The following is a 21,543-nucleotide window of genomic DNA, read 5'->3' as shown; positions in this document are numbered from 1 at the left end:
TGGTTATATAATCAGAAGTTATAGTTTTATTCATTTTTTCTCTCTAGATCCGTTTGAAATCATACTCTTTATTTTGGAAGAGTGCTTTATGCGCTGATTTTACTCTGTAATTGAGCATGTTAAGTTTATATAATTTTGTGTTTTTAATTGACTAGAATCCCTTGATATTCAATGTTCTTGTATTTGTGATCATTATTATGTCCTTACCATGGCCGATTTCAAGTTGCTGGTGGAGAGCAGATCATGAAGGAGCAACTGCAAAGTCCTTAGTAAAGAAGATAAATAAAAAGAAGTCTAATGAAGTGGATGAGGATTAAGTTGTCGAGGTAGGGGACAATCTGAGCTACTTAAAAAACAAGCAAGTTCCTTCAAGAGTAATGCTGGGCCAACCGGTTCCTCAAGAATTTTATGATTCTTGATGGAGTAGTTTATATATAATTTGTAGTTGATATTTTGTAGAATTTTTATATATTGTAAGAATTGATGATAAAGATTTCATTTGTAAGTCTTGCTATATAAGGTTCATGGAAGTAGTATATATTTTTACTTTATTTCATTAAGTGGAAGTATTTGAAGTTAACATCTAGTTTCTATTGTTAATTTGAATTTTGATATTTAAGAAAAATTACAGGTTACAAAATGGCAAAAGAAATAATTAAAATTATTTTTTTTTGAAAAAATGGGAAGCTTATATAGCATTTGTCTAGAAAAGTGTCAAATACTTGAATAGCGTTGGTGTAAGTGTTATCTAAGTAGCAAACATATTTGGACAACGTTTACTTATATAGCATTTCTAACAATGCTATATAAGTTATGTTCTTGGAGAGCGCTAAAAAAAGTGCTATGTAAGTGAAATATACTTGCATAGCACTGGCTTACATAGCATTTAATAGTGTTATGTAAGTTCAAAAATAAGCGCTATGAAAATTAAAATATGTAGTAGTGTTGTGTAGACTTTTATCAATAATGTGTGGTTGAGGAAAGAGCTGAGATCAGGAGTAATCTTGTAACCTGCGACTAACAAAAAGGTAACTGACGACTAGTTTATTTCTGCCAACCTGCGACCAACAAATAGGTAACTGGCGACTAACAAAATAAAAACTAACTTATCGGTTCTTTAATAACCAACCTGCGACTCAACATTCCTTTATATACTTTTACCAACACGCGACCATGTATATGGTTGCAAGTTTTTGTTTTTTTGTCTATTTCTTTATTTCTTTTCTTTTTTTTATTTTTTTTTTGTTTTTCCTTTTTCTATTTTCTTTTTCTTTTCTTTTTGTATTTTTTTCTCTCTTTTCTTTGTTTTTCTTTTTCTCACTTTTTTTTGTTTTTGTTTTTCTTTTTAAGTTTAAATTGTAACTAATTTAATTCATAAAATAAACTTAAATATAACTTATATAAATAAACTAATTTAGATTTATAAAATAAATTTATTTAATGTTTATAAAATAAATCATTTTAAGTTTATTAAATAAATTATATTAAAGTCCATTAAATAAATTTATTTAATTCAACAATTAAACTTTGAGTTTCGCGAGTCCCTCGAGCAGTTTAGCTATATATGCCCCGCACCTCTTCTCGTACTTTAATAGATAAAAGTTTAATCCAAGTATGTTCCTCAACTGAACAATTCTTCTATAAATAATACCCAGAATCTTTTCACGAGCTGTTGACGCCTAGTGCAACTGGTCTGGTTCACAGACGACTAACCCCGATTCAGGTCTTCATATTAAAGCCTTGATTACATTGTTAAGCTTGTTGCTTCAGACACTGACTGTCAATAAACAAATGTACTTTCACTGGAATCCTTTATGGTACTTCAGACAACGTCGTAATTGCTACTACAATCTTGAGTACTTCATTCACTGTTCTTCTCCGACGCTTGAACATATAAAGAACTCCTGTTAGTGAGTATAACTTCAAGACTGCAGCTGTCTTCTTTAACCTCTGTCTATACCATGTCTTCAATTCTTCAGATTCCTATGCTTTATACACTGTCTATTTCAATCAATGCTAATACACTGAAATCTTCTGGTAGCACTTATACACTAAATCTTCAATATTACTGAAACCTTGAAAGTCTTTAACCTTTATTCTTCACTGAGGCATGAACATATTAATGAGCTTCTTTCAGTGACATGTAAACAGACTTCAAGCTTTCTTCTAATCTTTTGATTCTTTATGTTTGCCTTATCTTCATTCTTCTTGATTTCTTGTGTAGATATAGTATTATTAACCTGTCCTGTTCTAGTGTTGTTCTCGTGTTGAGTTATCACGTAACTGTTCATACAGCTACGCAGTCTCACCAACAAAAATCAAGCAAAAATTGTTGATGAAGCTGGTCAGGATGCTAACTGTGATGCTTGGATGGATAAGGAATTCACTATTGAAATGGATGATGTGCTAGCTATGTTTAGGGAGGAGTACATCACTATTTTGGGAAGCAATGCTGGATCCCTAACTCCCCAAGAGGTGTATGATGCCATCAGTGATGTCTACAAAGCTCAAATCAAGGCTTTCCACAATTTTGGAAAAGTACTTCAAATCACATTGAATGGACATCAAGACAAGATTATGAGAATGGTTAGGGAAAAGATGGATCAAATCATCCCCTCTCAGACTGAGATCAAAACCAATTCAAAACCTTCTCAAAACAAATGTCAAGATATGATCTCAGTGGGATTGATAAGAGTGTCACACAGCTGAAAGACTCCTTTGTAGCCTTGCACAAGGTAGTTCAAGATCACATCACAAACTCCAATGACACAAGGTGGAAATTAGATCAAATGCACACTGAAAGATACACTCCCTCACCCTTGGTTATGGATGAAATTCAGAAACATGTGCAAGCTACCATCAACTGCTATCTCTACTTCAAGCTCCTCTCCACAAGACTTTCAAGATCTCAAGACACAAGTGGCTTCTCTAGAGATCTCCAATGCATCTCTCAATGCTTAAGTTCAGGATTTGACTTCTCTAGTTAAGAGTTAACAATCAGACATCAAAACCCTGGTGGACTCTCACAAGCATCTCCAAATGCAAAATTTTGTTACTTTGGGAGGCATTATGGGGAAACTCAACATACCACTGCCCTCACTACCTGAACAAATAAGGCCAGAAATTCCAACTCCCCTACTCATGCCTGTCACCTAGAATAAGGGGGAGATTGAGTCTAGGATTCAACAATCTAGGGATGCTAAGGCAAAATCTAAAGAGCCTATTCAGGTTGGTCAAAGCTCTTCTCAAGTTGATGTTGGAAAATAAAGACTTCTAAAGGCTGCAGAAGGACCCAATCAAGATAAGGAATTCAATGACCTTCTTGCAGCACTAAGAGTGTCTCTTCAAAACAACTATGTGGCCTGCAAGAAAGCTTTGGCCAAGAACATCAACTTAATAAGGGCAATGGTGGTGAAAATTGATAACTTTTTGGAGAAAAAGATTGTCATGAACATCAATGATGGTGGTGTGGACAGGTATCTTCAGGTGACTCTCACAAATCTTCAAACTTTAAGAGCATCTGAACTGGATGTAATGATTGACAGAGTAAATCCAGTTATTCCAGAAGACACTCAACTTCTCCAAGAGCTCAAAAAGGCACAGATAGCAGCTTTTCTAGAAGCCTGTCTATATCCAAACCAAGGAGTAGTTATGTATGTCCAACAACCAAACAAGCCATACATACATCTCCTTATTCCTAAACATTGTGTCAGATCAAATATGAGGTTGATCATGACTTTGCAGTCTGATCTAAAGTACAAAAGGAACAAGAAGGATGAGGATATGGAGATGATAAAGATCTTGGATAGATATCTTGTAAATCATGACACCATGCTGCCAAATACTCAATACAATCTAAGAAAAGACAAGGATGATGATGAACAGAAGGATGACAAACAAAAACCTTCTAGCTCAAATCCAAGTCAATCTTCAAAAGTAACTGGTAGCAAGGATAAGAAGTGGGATGAGAAAAAGAAGGATGATGAGAAGAAGAAAGAGAGAGAGAGATAAAGCAAGAAGAGACAAGATGGCTCAGAACCACAACAACAAACCCTAAAATCCAAACAACTCTAGCTCAACCTTCAAAGCCAACAAACTCCAACATCATTCTACCTCAAACCTCTAAGCCAAAATTCCTATACAAACAAACTGCAAAAACCTTTCTAAAATTACCAATGACCTCAAGCCAAACATCTCTCAAGAAAATCACAAACCTACTTTCTGCAAAACCATCACACAAAACTCATTTCAAGTCTGTTGGGAGAAAACCTAAGAAGGCTAAGCCTACTGAAAAAGGTGAAGTGTAATAAATCGAATTTTTGAGACTTTGTAAAAACATTTAATGAATAGTAACCCTGATTGACGGGGAAAACTTTTTAGCCCACACTATGTAGTGCATGAGAAAATGAGTTTCGGAGTTGATATTATGATTATACGTACCAAATGAGTGTATGTAAACGCTATTAGTTTTCGAAGAAAACGAACTTTGAAAAACGACCATATTTACGAATCATCGAGGATTATGGCAATCACAATATAATTACAAATTTAAAACACTACGGATTTATATTCAAGCATGATAATTCAAAACACAAGGAATAAATACGAAAGGATTTATGTCGCGGACCACTTACGAGAAAGTATTACGAAAACATTTAAGTGACCGAGCGAATGCGTAAACGATTAAATAAACGTAACGCACTAACTAACCATGGTAGAAAAGTAACCATGGTTACTTTATCAAATAGTAAGCTAAGCATAGGATGATCAACCAAGAGCTAGCAAATAGTGAGCTAAAGAGCTAAACCAAGTGACTTAGCTTGTAATCTACCAATGCTAGCTAGTTTTGCCTCCAAGATTGGCAACCAAGATCAAATCCTAAGATATATACTAAGGAATAAAAATCAACTACAAGATATCACCACATTATTTCAAGAATCTCCCAAGAAGCAACACAAAAATTCTCTCCCCCATTTCTTCTTCTTCCATTCGGCCCTTCCCATAAAACAAAGAAATCAAATTCAAACCTTCAAGCTCTAGCCATGGATAAATCCTCCCATTAATTCTCAAGCTTCCTACCAACCAAACTAAGGTAAGATAAATCTTTGAGCTCTTTTTATCAAGGTTTGATGGGTGAGATTAAGCTAGTGCCGGAACTGACTGAAAAGTTACGAGTATGTCAGGAAAAGAAGATGAGTGAAGAAAGAGGAACATTGACCGGTGAGGAAGTGAGATGCGAGAAGGACGAGAAAGGGATCATGAGGTATGCGTCCCGAATTTGGATTCTAAATGTGCAAGAGTTAAAGGACGAGCTGCTGCATGAAGGGCATAGCTCCAGATATTCAATCCACCCAGGAAGTACGAAGATGTACCGTGACCTTAAGGAATATTATTGGTGGCCCAACATGAAGAGAGAAGTAGCAGAGTGGGTCAGCAAGTGCTTGACATGCCACAGAGTGAAGGCTGAACATCAGCGACCTAGTGGACTATTACGGCCCCTGGAAATTCCGGAATGGAAATGGGAGCATATAGACATGGATTTTGTGATAGGCCTACCAAGGACAAACACCAATCATGACGCCATATTGGTTATCATAGATAGACTGACCAAGTCCGCACACTTCCTACCAATCAACGAAAGATACACCGTAGACAAGCTGGTGGATATTTACTTGAAAGAAATTATAGTGAGACACGGCGTTCCTGTAGCCATAGTGTCAGATAGAGACCCAAGGTTTAATTCCTGATTTTGGAGAAGCTTCCAGGAATGCGTAGGTACCAGACTAAACATGAGTACCGCTTACCACCCCCAGACGGATGGACAAAGCGAAAGGACTATTCTGACCCTAGAAGATATGCTACGAGTGTGTGCCATTGATTTTAAAGGAAATTGGAATGACCACTTACCCCTGATCGAATTTGCTTACAACAACAGCTATCACGCTAGCATAGGAATGCCTCCATATGAAGCTCTTTACGGAAGGAGATGTTGCTCTCCCCTATGTTGTTGGAAAACACAAGATAATAGGACCGGAGTTAGTCCAACAGACCAGAGACATGGTGGGACTCATCAGGAAAAGACTGGTAGCAGCTCAGGACAGACAAAAGAAGTACGCCGACCAGACCAGGAAGGATAGGGAATATGAAGTAGGAGATTCAGTTCTATTGAAGGTATCTCCGTGGAAAGGAGTGATGAGATTTGGGAAGAAAGGGAAGTTGAGCCCCAGATTCATAGGACCCTGTAAAATTTTGAGGAGAATAGGACCTCTAGCTTACGAGCTCGCCTTGCCTCCTAATCTACAACAAGTGCACAACGTGTTCCATGTGTCCATGTTAAGGAAGTACCATACAGGTGTACAACATATAATAGAATACGAGCAGGTAGATTTACAACCAGACCTGACCTACATCGAGCAGCCAGTAAGGATAATGGACCAAAAAGAACAAGTGCTGAGGAACAAGACTATGAAGCTGGTTAGAATCTTGTGGAGGAATCAAAATGTCGAAGAGTCAACTTGGGAACTTGAAGACGCAATGAGGAATAGATATCCCCACTTATTTTCTAATTGATTCCGGGACGGAATCCTTGTTAGAGGGGAAGACTGTTATAACTCGAATTTTTGAGACTTTGTAAAAATATTTAATGAATAGTAACTCTGATGGACGGGGAAAACCTTTTAGCCCACACTATGTAGTGCATGAGAAAATGAGTTTCGGAGTTGATATTATGATTATACATACCAAATGAGTGTATGTAAACGCCATTAGTTTTCGAAGAAAACGAACTTTGAAAAACGACCATATATACGAATCATCGAGGATTACGGGAATCACAATACAATTAAGAATTTAAAAACCTATGGATTTATATTCAAGCATGATAATTCAAAATACAAGGAATAAATACGAAAGGATTTACGTCGCGAACCATTTACGAGAAATTATTACGAAAAATATTTAAGCGACCGAGCGAACGCATAAACGATTAAATAAAAGTAACGCACGAAGGGAATCATTCCAGTGATATTACGGGACGATTAAAAGTCCATAGTAGTTACGTATTAAGGGACCCAATGTCCACTTACGAAACATTAAAACACCTCGAACTTTTATTAAAACGGTTTCCAAAGATCGTATTCCCTCAACTATATTTTATCGTTCGAGTAATAAATATCATATACCTACTCATTTATTATGGGAGAAGCATATCCCAATGATTATTTATTTCAAAATCGATTAAACGTTAAAGGTTATTAAATTACGTAAACATAAATTAGTTGAGGAATATTATTTTAAATATTCTTTTAAAAGTAAACTCCTTTGAGTTTAATTATTTATCGATTATCATTTAATTAATTATTATTTATTAAAGGGGTTATTTATGATTTAAAAATCATAGAACCTGATTTAAAATACTTTCTAATTTTTGGAAAATTATTCGAATAATTTTGGATCGTCGAAAAATATCATCTCGACTTATTTCAAATATTTGGAATATAGTTTCAAAGAGAAACTCCCCCCTTATTTAATTATCTATTGACAACGGTCAACTCATATCCTTAGTACTTCCTCCGAAAATTTTGGAAGTACGTATACATATATATATACCCTAATAAGATAAGTTGTTTCTATCAACAAGTAAAACGCTTGGGGAAACTTCGATGTGGTTCGAGTTCTCGAGATATGATAGAATTCTTTTAAAGGACATGGGAGGGGTAGACTCTGGTACTATATGTGCTAGATGGACTACCAAAGGTACCGCAGGAGAAGGTACTATGTGTACTCAGGAACTTGTGAAGTATGTGTATACCCAAAATGGGACACGTAGCCCGAATGCGGCCAGGGTGATAACCGGGATACGAAGATGTCATCCTTCTACTAGTTTAAAAGGTTACTATTATCATATTACGACTGATCATCGTATATGGTGGCTCCAACGAGTGTCCTATTCTTCCAATTGGAATTGTGATGCAATACCGTAACCCAAGCCTAGGTGTTGGGTTTACTATTAAGGTATTCGCAGGATAATAAAATCCACTAAAGGATTGTTTTCATAAGAAGGTGTGTATCACCAAGGAAAACTATTTTCGAATAAAGCGTAATTATCATACATTATGTTTTACGTGAGTTTATCATATAGTCATTTTCATATTGTACATTATTATGCTGGGCATTATAGCTCACACTTATTTTCTTAAATTGACACAACATAACAGTGAATCAAGATACCTACCATGAGACTCACAGCCAGGAAACGGGTAGGAAATGGCCAGCTGTTTCGTAGGTTGTTTGGTGCTGTACCACAGGTAGTCCGAATAAGCTGTATTGGTTTTCAGTTATTTTTAGTCCGGCTTACTTATAAGTATGACTTATGTAAGGTAATAAATAAGAAACGTATATTTGGCCAACGGATTAGCCTTACTTAAAGGTTATTCCCCGATAAGACTTAATTACTTTGGGGTTATAATAATTATCACGTTGTGGTTTGATTTACTCTAGTAATGAATGGTTCATTTCCAAGACAATAACCTGTAAGTGTGTGTGTATGATAAGTGTGGGGTCGTAAAGTGTGAGTATTTATATATTGTGATATGAGGTATATGGTTTATAGTGATTGAGATGGTGTGGCCTCCGAGATTTCTAACCCCGGATTTTGGGGCACCACATGAAGTCACTGAAAGGGCCATCTGGAACTGTTTCAAGCCAAATAATTTTCTACCCTTAAACTAGTGCATCTCAGATGAAGACTATTTTCAACAACTGGCAGAGGAAATAGATAGAATCTGGGTTGTTACTCTAAAGGAAGTGAGAATATACTTTCAAGATGGGTCCTTCACTTTTCTTGGCAGCAATTTGATGGACACTTTCTCTCCAATAAAAATCAAGAGAGTGATAAGTATGCTGAAGGATAAGGATACTGCTACAAGAGCATAAAGATATGTTCTAGATAAATGGTTGTTTGCAAGGGAGGAAAGAAGAGCAAGGAGTAAAGCAGAATATGAGGAGAAAAAGAGGAAGTATGATGAGGAGATTGAAATGTATATCAAAAGATCAGAAGAACTCAAAGCAAATGGGATAAGCAGAATCTCCAAAGATGGAAGATTTCTAAATGTAAAAGCTGGCTCATTTTCAAAATTCAGAATTAAAATGTTAGATGGTTATCCAAAGCAAGACAGACTCAAACTGATAGAAGCTTTAACAGGAACTCCAATCATAGAGGAACTTGAAATTCTTGTATATCTCAAGGACCTCATTAGAGAAGAATCAAAAGTTCCAGTCTTTGTCTGATGCTTGTAATTAATCAAACTCAAAATCATCTAATGTACATTGCTATAATTGTGTCAATTTTTATATTTGTCTTGGTTTCCATTATAACTTGGGGTTAGTCTTGTTAACAGGCATGAATTTGTGTTAAGCAATCTTCTCACAAATTGGGGGAGATCGTTGTGCAAGACATGCCTATACAATAACAAGACTAAGTCAAATTGACAACCCTAAGTAAGTTGTATTGTAATCTTAGTTTGCATTTTATATTGTAACATTTAAAATCTGTAAAAATGTTAGAGAGCAGACTGGAGTCGTTTTCTTTAAACAATATCAAGCCTAGGAATTCTATCTGGAAGAAGATTAAGAAGATCATGCCTCAGAAGAATTATGAAGAAGTTTGGAGTTGAATAAATCTGTTTTGAGAAAAATGTTCTAAGTCAAGATCTCTACAAGTCACAGATTTAGTGTTATAGAGAAGTCATTCGAGAACTCCAGAATGACTTACAGAGAACTCAAAAAAGCTACTAGAGAACTCAGAGATATCGACAAGCCAAATTGAAGATATAAAGATTGGAGATATCGACAAGTCATTTCTTCACTAGAGAACTCGGAGTTATCGACAAGTCAAAGATCACTAGAGAATTCTGAGTTATCGACAAGTCAAATATCATTTTAGAACTCTAAGATATCGATAAGTCAACTATCACTAGAGAACTCTGAGATATCAATAAGTCAAATATCACTAGAGAACTCTGAGTTATCGACAAGTCAATTAGCCATTAGAGAACTCAGAGATGTCTATAATCCAAAGTGAAGACATGAAGTGGAGAGATCTCGAAAAGATAAATTCTCTTATAGAGAACTCAGAGACCTCTACAAGTCAAATCAACTATGGAGTAATGAGAGATCTCGATAAGCCAATATACTTATCGAGATGTCAAGTTCTCTATATACCAAACTGGAAATCTCGGGGTAAAACTCAAAGTACAAAGTGCAGATCAGTTCAATATCCAAGATTAACAATCAACAAACAATTCAACAAGCTGGATTGACAAGTCTATAAAAAGCAGCTTGAAGAGTATGCAAGATCAAGGGTGAAGATTAATTGACAAAGGAAGATCAAAGTTAACACATTTTGCAAGGATATGCTAAGCCAGAAATGGAAGATATACTTTTCCTAAAATGGAATGATTAGTGAAAGTTTACTAAAGTGAATAGGATCTCTTATTATACACTGTGTAAACCAGTAGTTAACTATCATATGAAGTTAACATTGGTCCTTTGTTAGAAGTAACAATTGAGATGAGAAAAATCTTGTATTCTCTCAAGGAAGAAGCTAAGCTCTTTATCAACAAAATATTCTTAATTTTTAATATAAAATTAAGTGAGTTTTGAAATATTTGTGTTCACTGTTATTGCTTGTTTAATCACAGTTTAACACATCTCACTGCAAGATTTAATTTACTTTGTTCATAACCATAAACACTTCAAGAAAAACATAAAAACACAAAAACACATTCACCTCCCCCCCTCCGTGACCTAAAAAATAACTCTATTTATCTTGTGCTAGAATAAATATGCAGCATGACTAGTGATAGTTGTGATATGTTTATGTCAAGAGTAGTTTTAATTGGTTTAGTGTTGTCTTGACTAATCAATTGGTGCATACTTGTTGGATATACTCTTGACATAATTAATTGATTTTATGAATAATGTGTTGATCCTATATGTAACTCTGATGATCTTGTTATGCTTATACTCTGTTCTGGATATTAGATCCTGATATATTTCTTATACTCTGATTACCTTATGCAAGTCTTGTAAGTTTGAAACAATGTTCACCTCCTTTCCTCTATAGTGTTTATCTGTATTGGACAACCTTGAAATATTTTGAGCTAATGAGATTTGATTAAGTAGCATTATCAAAATAATCAGAAAGCATGATCATCTGAGACATCCTTCATGAATCCTTATTGTGGTAAGTAAAGGTAAAAGATCTCCGGTTCTAAAATCACTATGTTCTTGATCATTAAATTCTCTGATAATGCACTTCGGATGTTTGTGATCTTCAACACCCTCAGTGGTTTTAGGAACTAACTAAGAGCCTATGAAACCTCATAGGTTTTAACCCAAGTCATTAGAACCAAACACTTCTCAAGAAGTATTCCATTACCTTACTCTGATATATTCCCCATATTTTGTTCGGAGTCACTTAATTTTCTTGAGATATCAACTTAGTGCTCAGATAAAATTACCATTTGGTATTGGAGTTGTGTTGAGAATGAGGGAGATAGTGCCAAGAAGCACCACATAAGGAAGGAAAGGTCAACCGTATAGCTCTGTCTCTCACAAAGAAGTAGAGTATTTATAACCTGGGACATTTGTAAGCCCATCCGTATTCTCTCAAAAGAATATAGAGCTGAAAAAAGCATATAAACAGTTACTAGGTGCATTCTCCCAACAGAATGTTATCTATTGAAAAATTCGCCTGTCAACCAGGGCATCTGGATAAGAATCACTACCCCTTGATTAAAATGTTTCCAATGCACATGTGAGATTCACACACACAAGGAAGGTATTGATGCAACAATCATTGTTAAACCATATCAAGGTCAATGGCAATGGTTGAAATCCTGGATTATGTTCTACTCTTTATCTCTGATCTTGAATGAGAACATATGATCATGGTTGGTTACTTTGATAAGTCCTCACAGACTTTAGAAGAAATCTTTGATCCTTAATTGCATATCATTGATCATTGGTTATCTTCCCAAAATTTAAATCTGGAAATGATTTTGACCTTATCAAAATTGCAGCTCGTAAATAAGGACTCAAATATCATCCGACGAGTTTATGAGGTATACTTCTTCATGGAAGTTGAGGGATATCAGGAATTCTGCCACTTAAAAGAATCATAATTTTCCCTCTTAGAAGGAACATTTCTGAATCTCTTGACTGAGAGTTTCCATCCTTGAAGGTGGAAGGCAACTTTTTTATGAAAGTATTTTCTTGCAGGTACACTTGGATGTTTGGTGCTTTGAGTGAGTGACACGCTGTGAGACTGAGTGACAAACACTTGAGTGTAGAGTGGAGTGAAACACAAAATGAAATCACTAAACAGAAATCACACATTTGCACTGTGAGGAATGGTTACCAAATAATCTCTTCACTTGGTTGGTTGATCCTAAGGTTCTACTCTGAATACATTTTGAAGGATTACTCAACTAAGGGGGAGAGTTTATATAGAGATTATGGACTGATAGTCTTTCTAAAACTAAAAAGAGGGATTTCTAATTTTATTATACTAAGGAGGGGATTCTTCATCTTAGGGAGAGAGATTATTGTATTTCGTTTCTGGATTCCAAAATATTTTCTATGTGCTTTATGGGAAAATCTGAAGATTATTGAAGACAGTGTTTGGAAGACGTATCTATCGGCAACTTTACATAAGGGAGAGAAGAATATGTTCTCTACTGAAGCTGAATGCGTATAGAAGATGCGGTAGATATAAGATAACATAATTTCAAGTCCTAGATTGAAAGTTGAAAGCTGATTGAAGATCTTTGGTTATGGTTAATTGAGTTATCCTCCAAACTTTTGCTTCTCCATTATTATTTGACCGTCAGGTGTAACAGTCAAATAGGGGGAGATTGTTGAGCAAGATTGAAGCTGTATGTATAACTCAACAATACTGGTTTGGATAACTCAATATAGGACAAGGACTTTGAAATAATCTATGTTCCACTAGAATCAATACAGATTGTTTATTGGGCATATACACAAAAGGTTTTGTGAGCTGTAGTGAAGAAGACGTTAATAGTGATCCGTATGAAATTCATTAATATGTTCAGGCATCAGAGTAATAAGGTTGGAGTCATTCGAAGCATTTATCAGAATCTGTGTGAAGATCTCAAGGATTTCTAGTGAAGTTGGTTATATTTGGTAGAAGACTTAACAGTGGTTTGTACGAGTATAATACGAAGACCTGAGAGCGGAACTAGTCGTCTGTGAACCAGATCCGTGCACTAGACGTCAGTGATCCTGAAAGGAAACGAAGTATTATTTTTAGAAATACTGTTAAGTGGTTTTTGTACTCAAGCAGACTGGAAATATTTTGAGGTACAAGAATCCGGAGGTTAGAAGACCTGCAGATACAGAGGAGTACAACTCGAGAATTTACGGGATTTATTTTTAATTAATGTCTGATTTTTTATTAAATGAATAAATGGAAATTAATTCATTTATTTATTTAATTTTATATCATAATTGATTTTAAAAATAAATAAATTAAAAATTGATTTTTATTAAAGGAATAAATGAAACTCAAATCATTTATTTATTTATTGTAATATCAATATTTTATTTTGAAAAAATAAAATTAATGTTTGAATTTTAATTAAATAAATAAATAAATAAAATCAAAGTTTATTTATTTATTTTAAATTCAAATTTATATTTTATTTTTTATGATCAAATGTGTTTTGCCAGCCAGAACCTCGAACTCAACTGAAAAAGAAAGAAACCAGACCTGCATGCATGTGTCAGGTCATTGTTTAGTAAATAAACAATATAACCAAGCTGCAAATCAAAAGCAAAGATTGGCAACCTATTCATCTGTTTTCGTAAACTTGCAAATCCACGTGGGACCCAGCCGCATGTAATTTATAAACAAAAGAAACTAAACCAGGTTGTACAAAATAAACTCAAGAAATTAAAATGGCAGGTTCTTCTCTTCACGCTCCTGTGACGTGCATTCCCTGTTCCCCTGCTTGCATATGACACGCGTGCGTCACAGTCTCCTCATGGCGCGCCTGTTCTGTGATTCGAAGGGAAAGCAACCAGGGCCTGCCTTGGGTAAGGAGACGAATGCGGCCGACGACGGCACCACCGCGCACAGGGCACCAAAATATTTCAATAATATGTGTATATAGATGTATTTATTTTTTATATTATTTATTTTTTTATTTTTTTATTTTTTATATTTTAAAATACAAATTTTAATTAGAATACATTAACATATATGTGATTTGGGGACATATTAAAATTTTAAAATATATTATTATCTTTGTGATAACTTTATTTTAAAATTAAAATATAATTTACTTTAATTTATTTTAAAAATATATTTAATAAATTTATTTAATAAACAAAACAAAGTAAAAATGTGAATGGTTTGGAGAAATTGAGTTTTTGGACTATGCGCGTCTATAACCATTACCCCAGATGGCCAGATGAAGTCATATAACAAAAGTACAAAACCCTCTCCTTCCCTCTGCTTAGCTACCGAATAAAATACTGAACACATATTGTTCTCTGTTCATTGTGAATATCAATTATCAAAACACTGGAAGTCATCGATTCATCGTGAAGATCGGATCATCTGTGATTTGCAATTCAGCAATTATAACACAGGTATGGTTTAAAGATTTCTATTCTAATTACTTTTTTAATAATATTGTAATTTACTATTTGTTTATTATTATTTTTCAATTTAAGGATTTGATGTGAATAATTAGAGAATAATTGAGATTTTTTTTGTAAAAAGTATTATGTCTTTTGTGATTTACTGATTTAGGATTGGTGACTAAAATTAATTGCATTATTTTGTTTGATGACTAGATAATTAGAAAATGAAGCGTAACCAGTGATCAGGGCATCAAAAAAGGCAAAAGAAATTGAAAGCGGTGGAAGCAGAGAAATTGCAAATGGGCTCTCTTGACAAGTTTTTTGGGGAAAAAACAACTAATAGTGGTGATATTGGGGTTCATATTGAGAATACATATATTAAAAAAGAATCTGAGAATGAAGCTACATATACTGAATTTGAGCAGGAGACTAAAACTGAGGAGCCAGAAACTCAAAATTTAAAAGATGGGCTTGTCGAGAATAATGTAGAAGAGACTGAGAAAGAAATCTCAGATGTTAGTATCAATTATGATCTTGGTACGTGGAAGAAAATTGATCAGTGGCTACGAGATTCATTGGTAAGAAAAGGACCTATCAGAATAATTTTAGAACACTTTCCAAAAGATTCAAGAAATAGACATTTTTCTTCGGTGCATTACACTCGGATTCTACCTAATGGAGACAAACAAGATAGGAAGTGACTTGTTTATTCACTCTCAACAAACAAAGTCTTCTATTTTTGTTGTATGTTATTTAAACATGATGTGGCCAAGACAAATTTTGCAGAAGATGGAATTGATGATTGGCACAATCTTGCTGCTAAGTTAAAATCTCATGAAAGCAGTAATGGTCATCTAGTAAATATGAGCGCTTGGATTGAGTTAGAAGTGCGGATGGAGAAAAATGAAACAATTGATAAGATTGAACAAGATCGGATTAAAAAAGAGATAGAGCGCTGGAAAAAGGTCCTGGTTAGGATTATTGCTGTGGTCCAAACTCTTGCTTGCAATAATTTAACATTTCGAGGAGATGAAGAGAAAATTGGTAAACGCAAGAATGGATTGTTCTGTAAATTCATTGAGATGCTTGGACAATTTGATCCAATAATGGAAGTGCACGTCCGACTAGTCAAGGAAGGTACTTTACATACACATTACTTGAGCCATAAAATTCAAAATGATTTAATAATGGCACTGGAAAATGAGATCAAGGATTCAATCATAAAAAAAATTCTAGAAGCAAGATACTTTTCTGTCATTTTGGATTGTACGCCAGATAAAAGTCGTGTGGAGCAAATGTCTTTAGTAATTCGGTACGTTGATATTACTGTATCTCCAATAAAAGTTGAAGAATTTTTTATACAGTTTGTGATAGTTGATGATACATCAGGTTTTGGGCTCTTTGGCAAGCTTAAAGAGGTTCTTGGTGATCTTGGACTTGATATTGATGATGTTAGAGGACAAGCATATGATAACGGGGCAAATATGAAAGGGAAACATAAAGGGGTTCAGAAAAGACTACTTGATGTGAATACTCGAGCCTTTTACACTCCATGTGGTTGTCACAGTCTAAATCTTGTGCTTTGTGATATGGCAAACTGTTGTAGCAAGGGGTCTAATTTTTTTAGGGTTATACAAAGATTATACACTTTGTTTTCATCTTCAACACAGCGATGGGAAATTCTCAAGAAATTTGTTAACGGCCTAACATTAAAGCCACTGTGTGCAACAAGATGGGAAAGTCACATCGAAAGCGTGAGAGCGGTAAGATTTCAGACTTCTAAACTAAGAGATGTATTGGTTCATCTTAGTAATGTAACTCAAGACTCTATAATAAGGTGTGAAGCTAGAAGTTTAGTTGAAAATGAAATTGAGAGTTTTGAGTTTCTATTTTCTATGTGCATCTGGTTTAACTTGTTAAATATCATTAATGCAGTTAGTAAGTTCTTACAACTTGAAGATATTGATATTGATATTGCATTGTCAAGATTGGAAGAACTTATAAATTTCTTTAATGAGTTTAGAGAAACTGGTTATGACTCTTGTAAGGAGGCAAAAGAGTTAGATTTGGAGTTGGATGTGGAGCCTGTGTTTCCTGAAAAGCGAAAAATTCGTAGGCTTGTTCATTTTGATGATCTTGGGGTTACTGCAGCTGATGATGATCAGAACTTGAGTGTTGAACAAAAATTCAGAAGGTATTATTTCTTGTATATTGTTGATCAAGGTGCTTTTCAACTCAAAGAACGGTTTAAACAGTTTCAAGATTATAAGAAAAAAATTGGGTTTTTATTTAACCTGAAGAAGCATTTATCTGGTGATGATGAGGGGTTAAAATCTTTTTGCATGAAGCTTGAGGGATTTCTTAGACATGATATGCGATATGATATTGTTGGCGCAGAGTTGTTTAACGAGTTACTAGTGCTTCGAATGGTAATACCCGATGAGATAACAAAGGCAATAGATGTGCTTAATTATTTAAGTTCTAGTTCAAGACAAATAAATTATCCAAATGCTTGGATAGCTTATAGAATCGTTGTGACCATTCCTGTTACAGTGGTAGAGGCGGAAAGGACATTTTCTAGATTGAAACTGATCAAATCTTATCTCCGCTCTTCGATGTCTCAAGATAGACTTAATGGATTGGCTTTATTGTCTACTGAAAGTGAGCTGGCAAGTTCTCTAGATTATAGAAAAATCATAGAGAGATTCACATCTCAAAAGCCTAGAAAAAAGTTTCAAAATCAATAAAGGTAAACTCATTTTTATAACTTTATTTTGACATTGTTGTGTACTAGTAATGATGACTGTTCTATATTCATGATACTACATCAGTGGCTTGCAGGAGATTATTGCAGGAGGTTGAAAACTTGGATATTTAGCGTACAAGAAATTCATTATATTCACTTGCTACTTTAGATTCAAGTAAGTTTTCTTTTATACAATGAATATATCTTATTGTGATTTTTTGGTTATGAATATGGGGCACCATTTTTGAATCCCGCCTAGGGCACCCAAATACATAGGGCCGGCCCTGAAGAAACCTATACTGTTTTCATTTATTTATACAAAAACAGAAGAAGGAAAAGATGGTTGGGCATTTTTTTAAGTCGCAGGTTGCTAAAGAAATAAAGCAGTCATCGGTTGATTGAATTAAAACACAGTCTCAGTCGCAGGTTGTGTTTAAACATATATGGTCGCAGGTTATAAAAAATATAAAAGAAAATGTGTTGAACCAAGTCACAGGTTACAAAAATGTACATCGCAGGTTGTGTTTAAATTTAAGTCGCGGGTTAGCTTCAAATGCAGGTCGCAACTTGGACTTAAATGATTAATTTGAAAGCTGTCAACTCAATTTGCTTGGTTCTGGTTGTGCCACGTAGGCTCCTTCTCTTTCCAGCCTATAATTCCATATAATCAACAGCAGCAAATCAGATCTGTATCTCTCCATTTTTACAAAGTGTGAAACTCTTGTAAAATTATCTCAGCACTCTTTGAAAGCTTAATTTGAAGGAGAGGTCATGTCCAATTTGTTTCACACCATTTAAAGCCTTACAAACGTGTAACACTCATTATTTAAAGCTCTCTTGATCGTAATCAATACCTTTTGATAGGAACTATTAATTTTTAGAGTGATAAGAAGAACTCTAGATTTATAACTTATTACTTTGGTTCTTTTTATATTTGGTGCTTCGGATCTTTGTATTTGAAATTGTAAGCAAACCTCCGGGTATTTATACTTTTGAATAAAAAGAATATTTACCCAGAATCTCTTTGTGTGTTTAATTCATTTTAATTTTGATATTCCGCTGTGATTAATTTTAGAAAATGAAAAACATACATTCACCCCCCTTTGTATATACCGTTTGGACCTAACAAAGTCAAATGAGGACAAGCCTAAGAAACCTAAAAATAAGGCTAACAAGGCAGGATCCAAGGAAACTTGGGTACTAAAATCAACTTTATTTGATTTTGATGTGTGCAGGGAAACAGAAAGAATATTTGGTCTCTGGATAGTGGTTGCTCAAGGCACATGACTGGAGATTCTACCCTGCTCACTGAGTTCAAGGAGAGAGCTGGCCCAAGTATTACTTTTGGAGATGAAAGCAAAGGGTATACTATGAGATATGGCTTGATTTCTAAAGACCATATCATCATTGAAGAAGTTGCTCTAGTGGATGGACTCAAACATAATCTTTTGAGTGTCAGCCAGCTATGTGATAAGGGCAACACAATAACATTCAATTTAGAAGCATGTGTTGTTACAGACAAGAAGAAGAACAAAGTGGTTCTCACTGAAGTGAGAAAAGGAAATATGTATCTAGCTGACTTCAACTCATCAAGTGCAAACTCTATTACTTGTCTTTTCAGTAAAGCAAGTTAGGATGAAAGTTGGCTATGGCATAAGAAACTGTCCCATCTGAACTTCAAGACTATGAATGAACTATTCAGGAAAGATCTTGTAAGAGGCATTTCTCAAGTTGAGTTCTCAAAGGATGGTTTGTGTGTTTACTATCAGAAAGGAAAACGGATCAAGGCATCATTCAAAAAGAAGCTTGAATCTACAATTGAAGAACCTCTACAACTACTGCACATGAATTTGTTTGGACCAGTAAATGTGTTGTCAATCTCAAAGAAAAGATACTGCCTAGTGATTGTTGATGATTTCTCAAAGTTCACTTGGACATATTTTCTCAAATCTAAAGATAAAGCTAGTGAAATCATTATGAATCATATAAGACAAGTCAACAACCATCTTGATCTCAAGGTTAGAAGAATCAGAAGTGAAAATGGAACTGAGTTCAAGAATTCTGTAATAAGGTTATTTTGTTAAGAAAATGGAATCATGCATGAGTTTTCAGCAGCAAGGACTCCACGATAAAATGGAGTGGTGGAAAGAAAGAACTGATCTCTTATTGAAGCTACAAGGACAATGCTAGAAGAATCAAAGTTACCAACTTACTTTTGGGCAGAAGCTGTAAATACTGCATGCTACACTCAGAATATTTCTTAGTTAATCAAGAAAAATGTATGACTCCTTATCAACTACTCAAGAATAGGATGCCAACACTAAACTTTCTTCATGTCTTTGGCTGCAAATGCTATATTCTAAGGAATCAAATTGAGCAACATGGAAAGTTTGATGCCAAAGTAGATGAAGGTATTTTTGTTGGGTATGCAGTTGAAAAAGCATACAGAGTCTACAATCTAAGAACAGACATTGTTATGGAATATGTACATGTTGTGTTTGATGATAAGAAGATTGAAGGACTGCAAGATGAAGGTTTCAATGAAAGCCTCAAATTTGACAATATTGAGATGAACTGTGATGATAGTGATGATGAAAGTGATCAAGAAATAATATCTAAGGATAATGCAAAAAAGTCAACAACCAATAAAGCACATAATTCAACATCCGTCGAGAGACAAGGTGCATCATCCGTTGAAATACAACCTGCATCATCCTTCGAAAGGCAAAGATCAACATACATTGAGCCATCAATAGGAGTTGAAAGTCAATATAGATCACATACAGAAAGAACCCCAACTTTAAGTCAAAGATCAACTAACTCAGGGGGAGTTTCTTCTAATCAAAACTCAGTCATACATCAAGAAACATTGAGGCCTCTTCATCTAGATCTAATCTACCATAACAGAGAAAATGGACTAGAGATCACTCATTTGAACTAATTATTGGTGATGCAACTTCAAGAGTGCAGACTAGGAAAGCAACTCAAGAAGAATGTCTATACAGTAGCTTCCTATCTCAGGAAGAACCAAATAAGGTAGAAGAAGCTTTGTTGGATCCTGATTGGATTTTAGCTATGCAGGAAGAGCTAAACCAATTTGAAAAGAATAAGGTATGGAAGCTGTTATTCCCAGTGGACTAACAATGAGATTTACAGAAGGGGGGGTTGAATGTAAATCTCAAAACTTTTACAAGTTTTGAGCAGTTTCTAAAGCTAAGTGTTTAAGTGAACAAATGTGTGTGAATTGCTTGAAGCTGATACAGACAGATATATATTCAAACACAAATGTAAAGAACACAAAGAACTTAAAAACTTTTCTGGTGGATTTGTTGTTCCACCAGAGATGTGTTATTTCAGAAAATCTGTGATTCAAAGAATTAAATCACAGCTGCTTCCTAGTACAAACTAGATGATTTTCTCTCTTGATATTTCTAAACAGCTCAGGAAAAAATCACTTCTAATTACTAGCTGCTACTTGGTTTATATAACACCAAGTTTACAAGTGAAGACAAAACTGTAAAATACAATTGAAAGGATTCTTCACATGTTTCTTCTTCATTTCTCTATCCAATGCAATCTAGGATAATCTGTGAATCTTTGAATACTTCATTGTTTGCATCAGAATGGGAATGCTGTATTTTCTTGATTCCTCCTAGAGGCTTCCACATTCCAGTTTGTCTCTGTCAACCCATGTGCCTCTGTCAGCTTATGAATTATCACTATCAACTGCTAATGAACTAAGCATTCGTTGAAGCTTTCATCCGTTGATGCCTTATCCGTTGAGGCTTTATCCGTTGAAGCTTTATCCGTTGATGCATTATCAGTTGAAGTCTTTATCCGTTGAAGCACTTATCCGTTGATGGATATTATCCGTTGAAGCATTAGAGACATCCGTTGAAGCTTTGTTTCTTATCCGTTGAAGGTCTTCAATATCAGTTGATACTTCTTCACTTATACAAAATTACAAGGCATGAAATATTTACAATTAGCCCTCCTATTTGCATATCCACTAGTAGTCAACATGACTGATACTTTCCTACAACATCTAAGAATTACAACTTGAATCCAGAGAATGAAATGTGCTACAATACTAAACTTATTGCTAAGTAAAGCTACTCCTTCAA

At 34.8% G+C, this 21,543-nt stretch overlaps 1 protein-coding gene across 1 annotated transcript; it reads left to right on the top strand.

Annotated features, from left to right (window-relative positions):
• Window positions 1-14,972: 14,972 nt before the first annotated feature.
• On the top strand, window positions 14,973-17,080 carry LOC141718462 (uncharacterized). The gene is made up of 3 exons (XM_074520849.1): window positions 14,973-15,251; window positions 15,447-16,867; window positions 17,071-17,080. The coding sequence occupies exons 1-3, from the start codon at window positions 14,973-14,975 to the stop codon at window positions 17,078-17,080; spliced, it is 1,710 nt and encodes a 569-aa protein (XP_074376950.1).
• The last annotated feature ends 4,463 nt before the right edge of the window (window positions 17,081-21,543 follow it).

Source organism: Apium graveolens, chromosome 4 (assembly GCF_009905375.1).
Source record: "Apium graveolens cultivar Ventura chromosome 4, ASM990537v1, whole genome shotgun sequence".
Classification (NCBI taxonomy): Eukaryota; Viridiplantae; Streptophyta; class Magnoliopsida; order Apiales; family Apiaceae; genus Apium; species Apium graveolens.
This window is presented reverse-complemented; position numbering and strand designations above follow the sequence as displayed.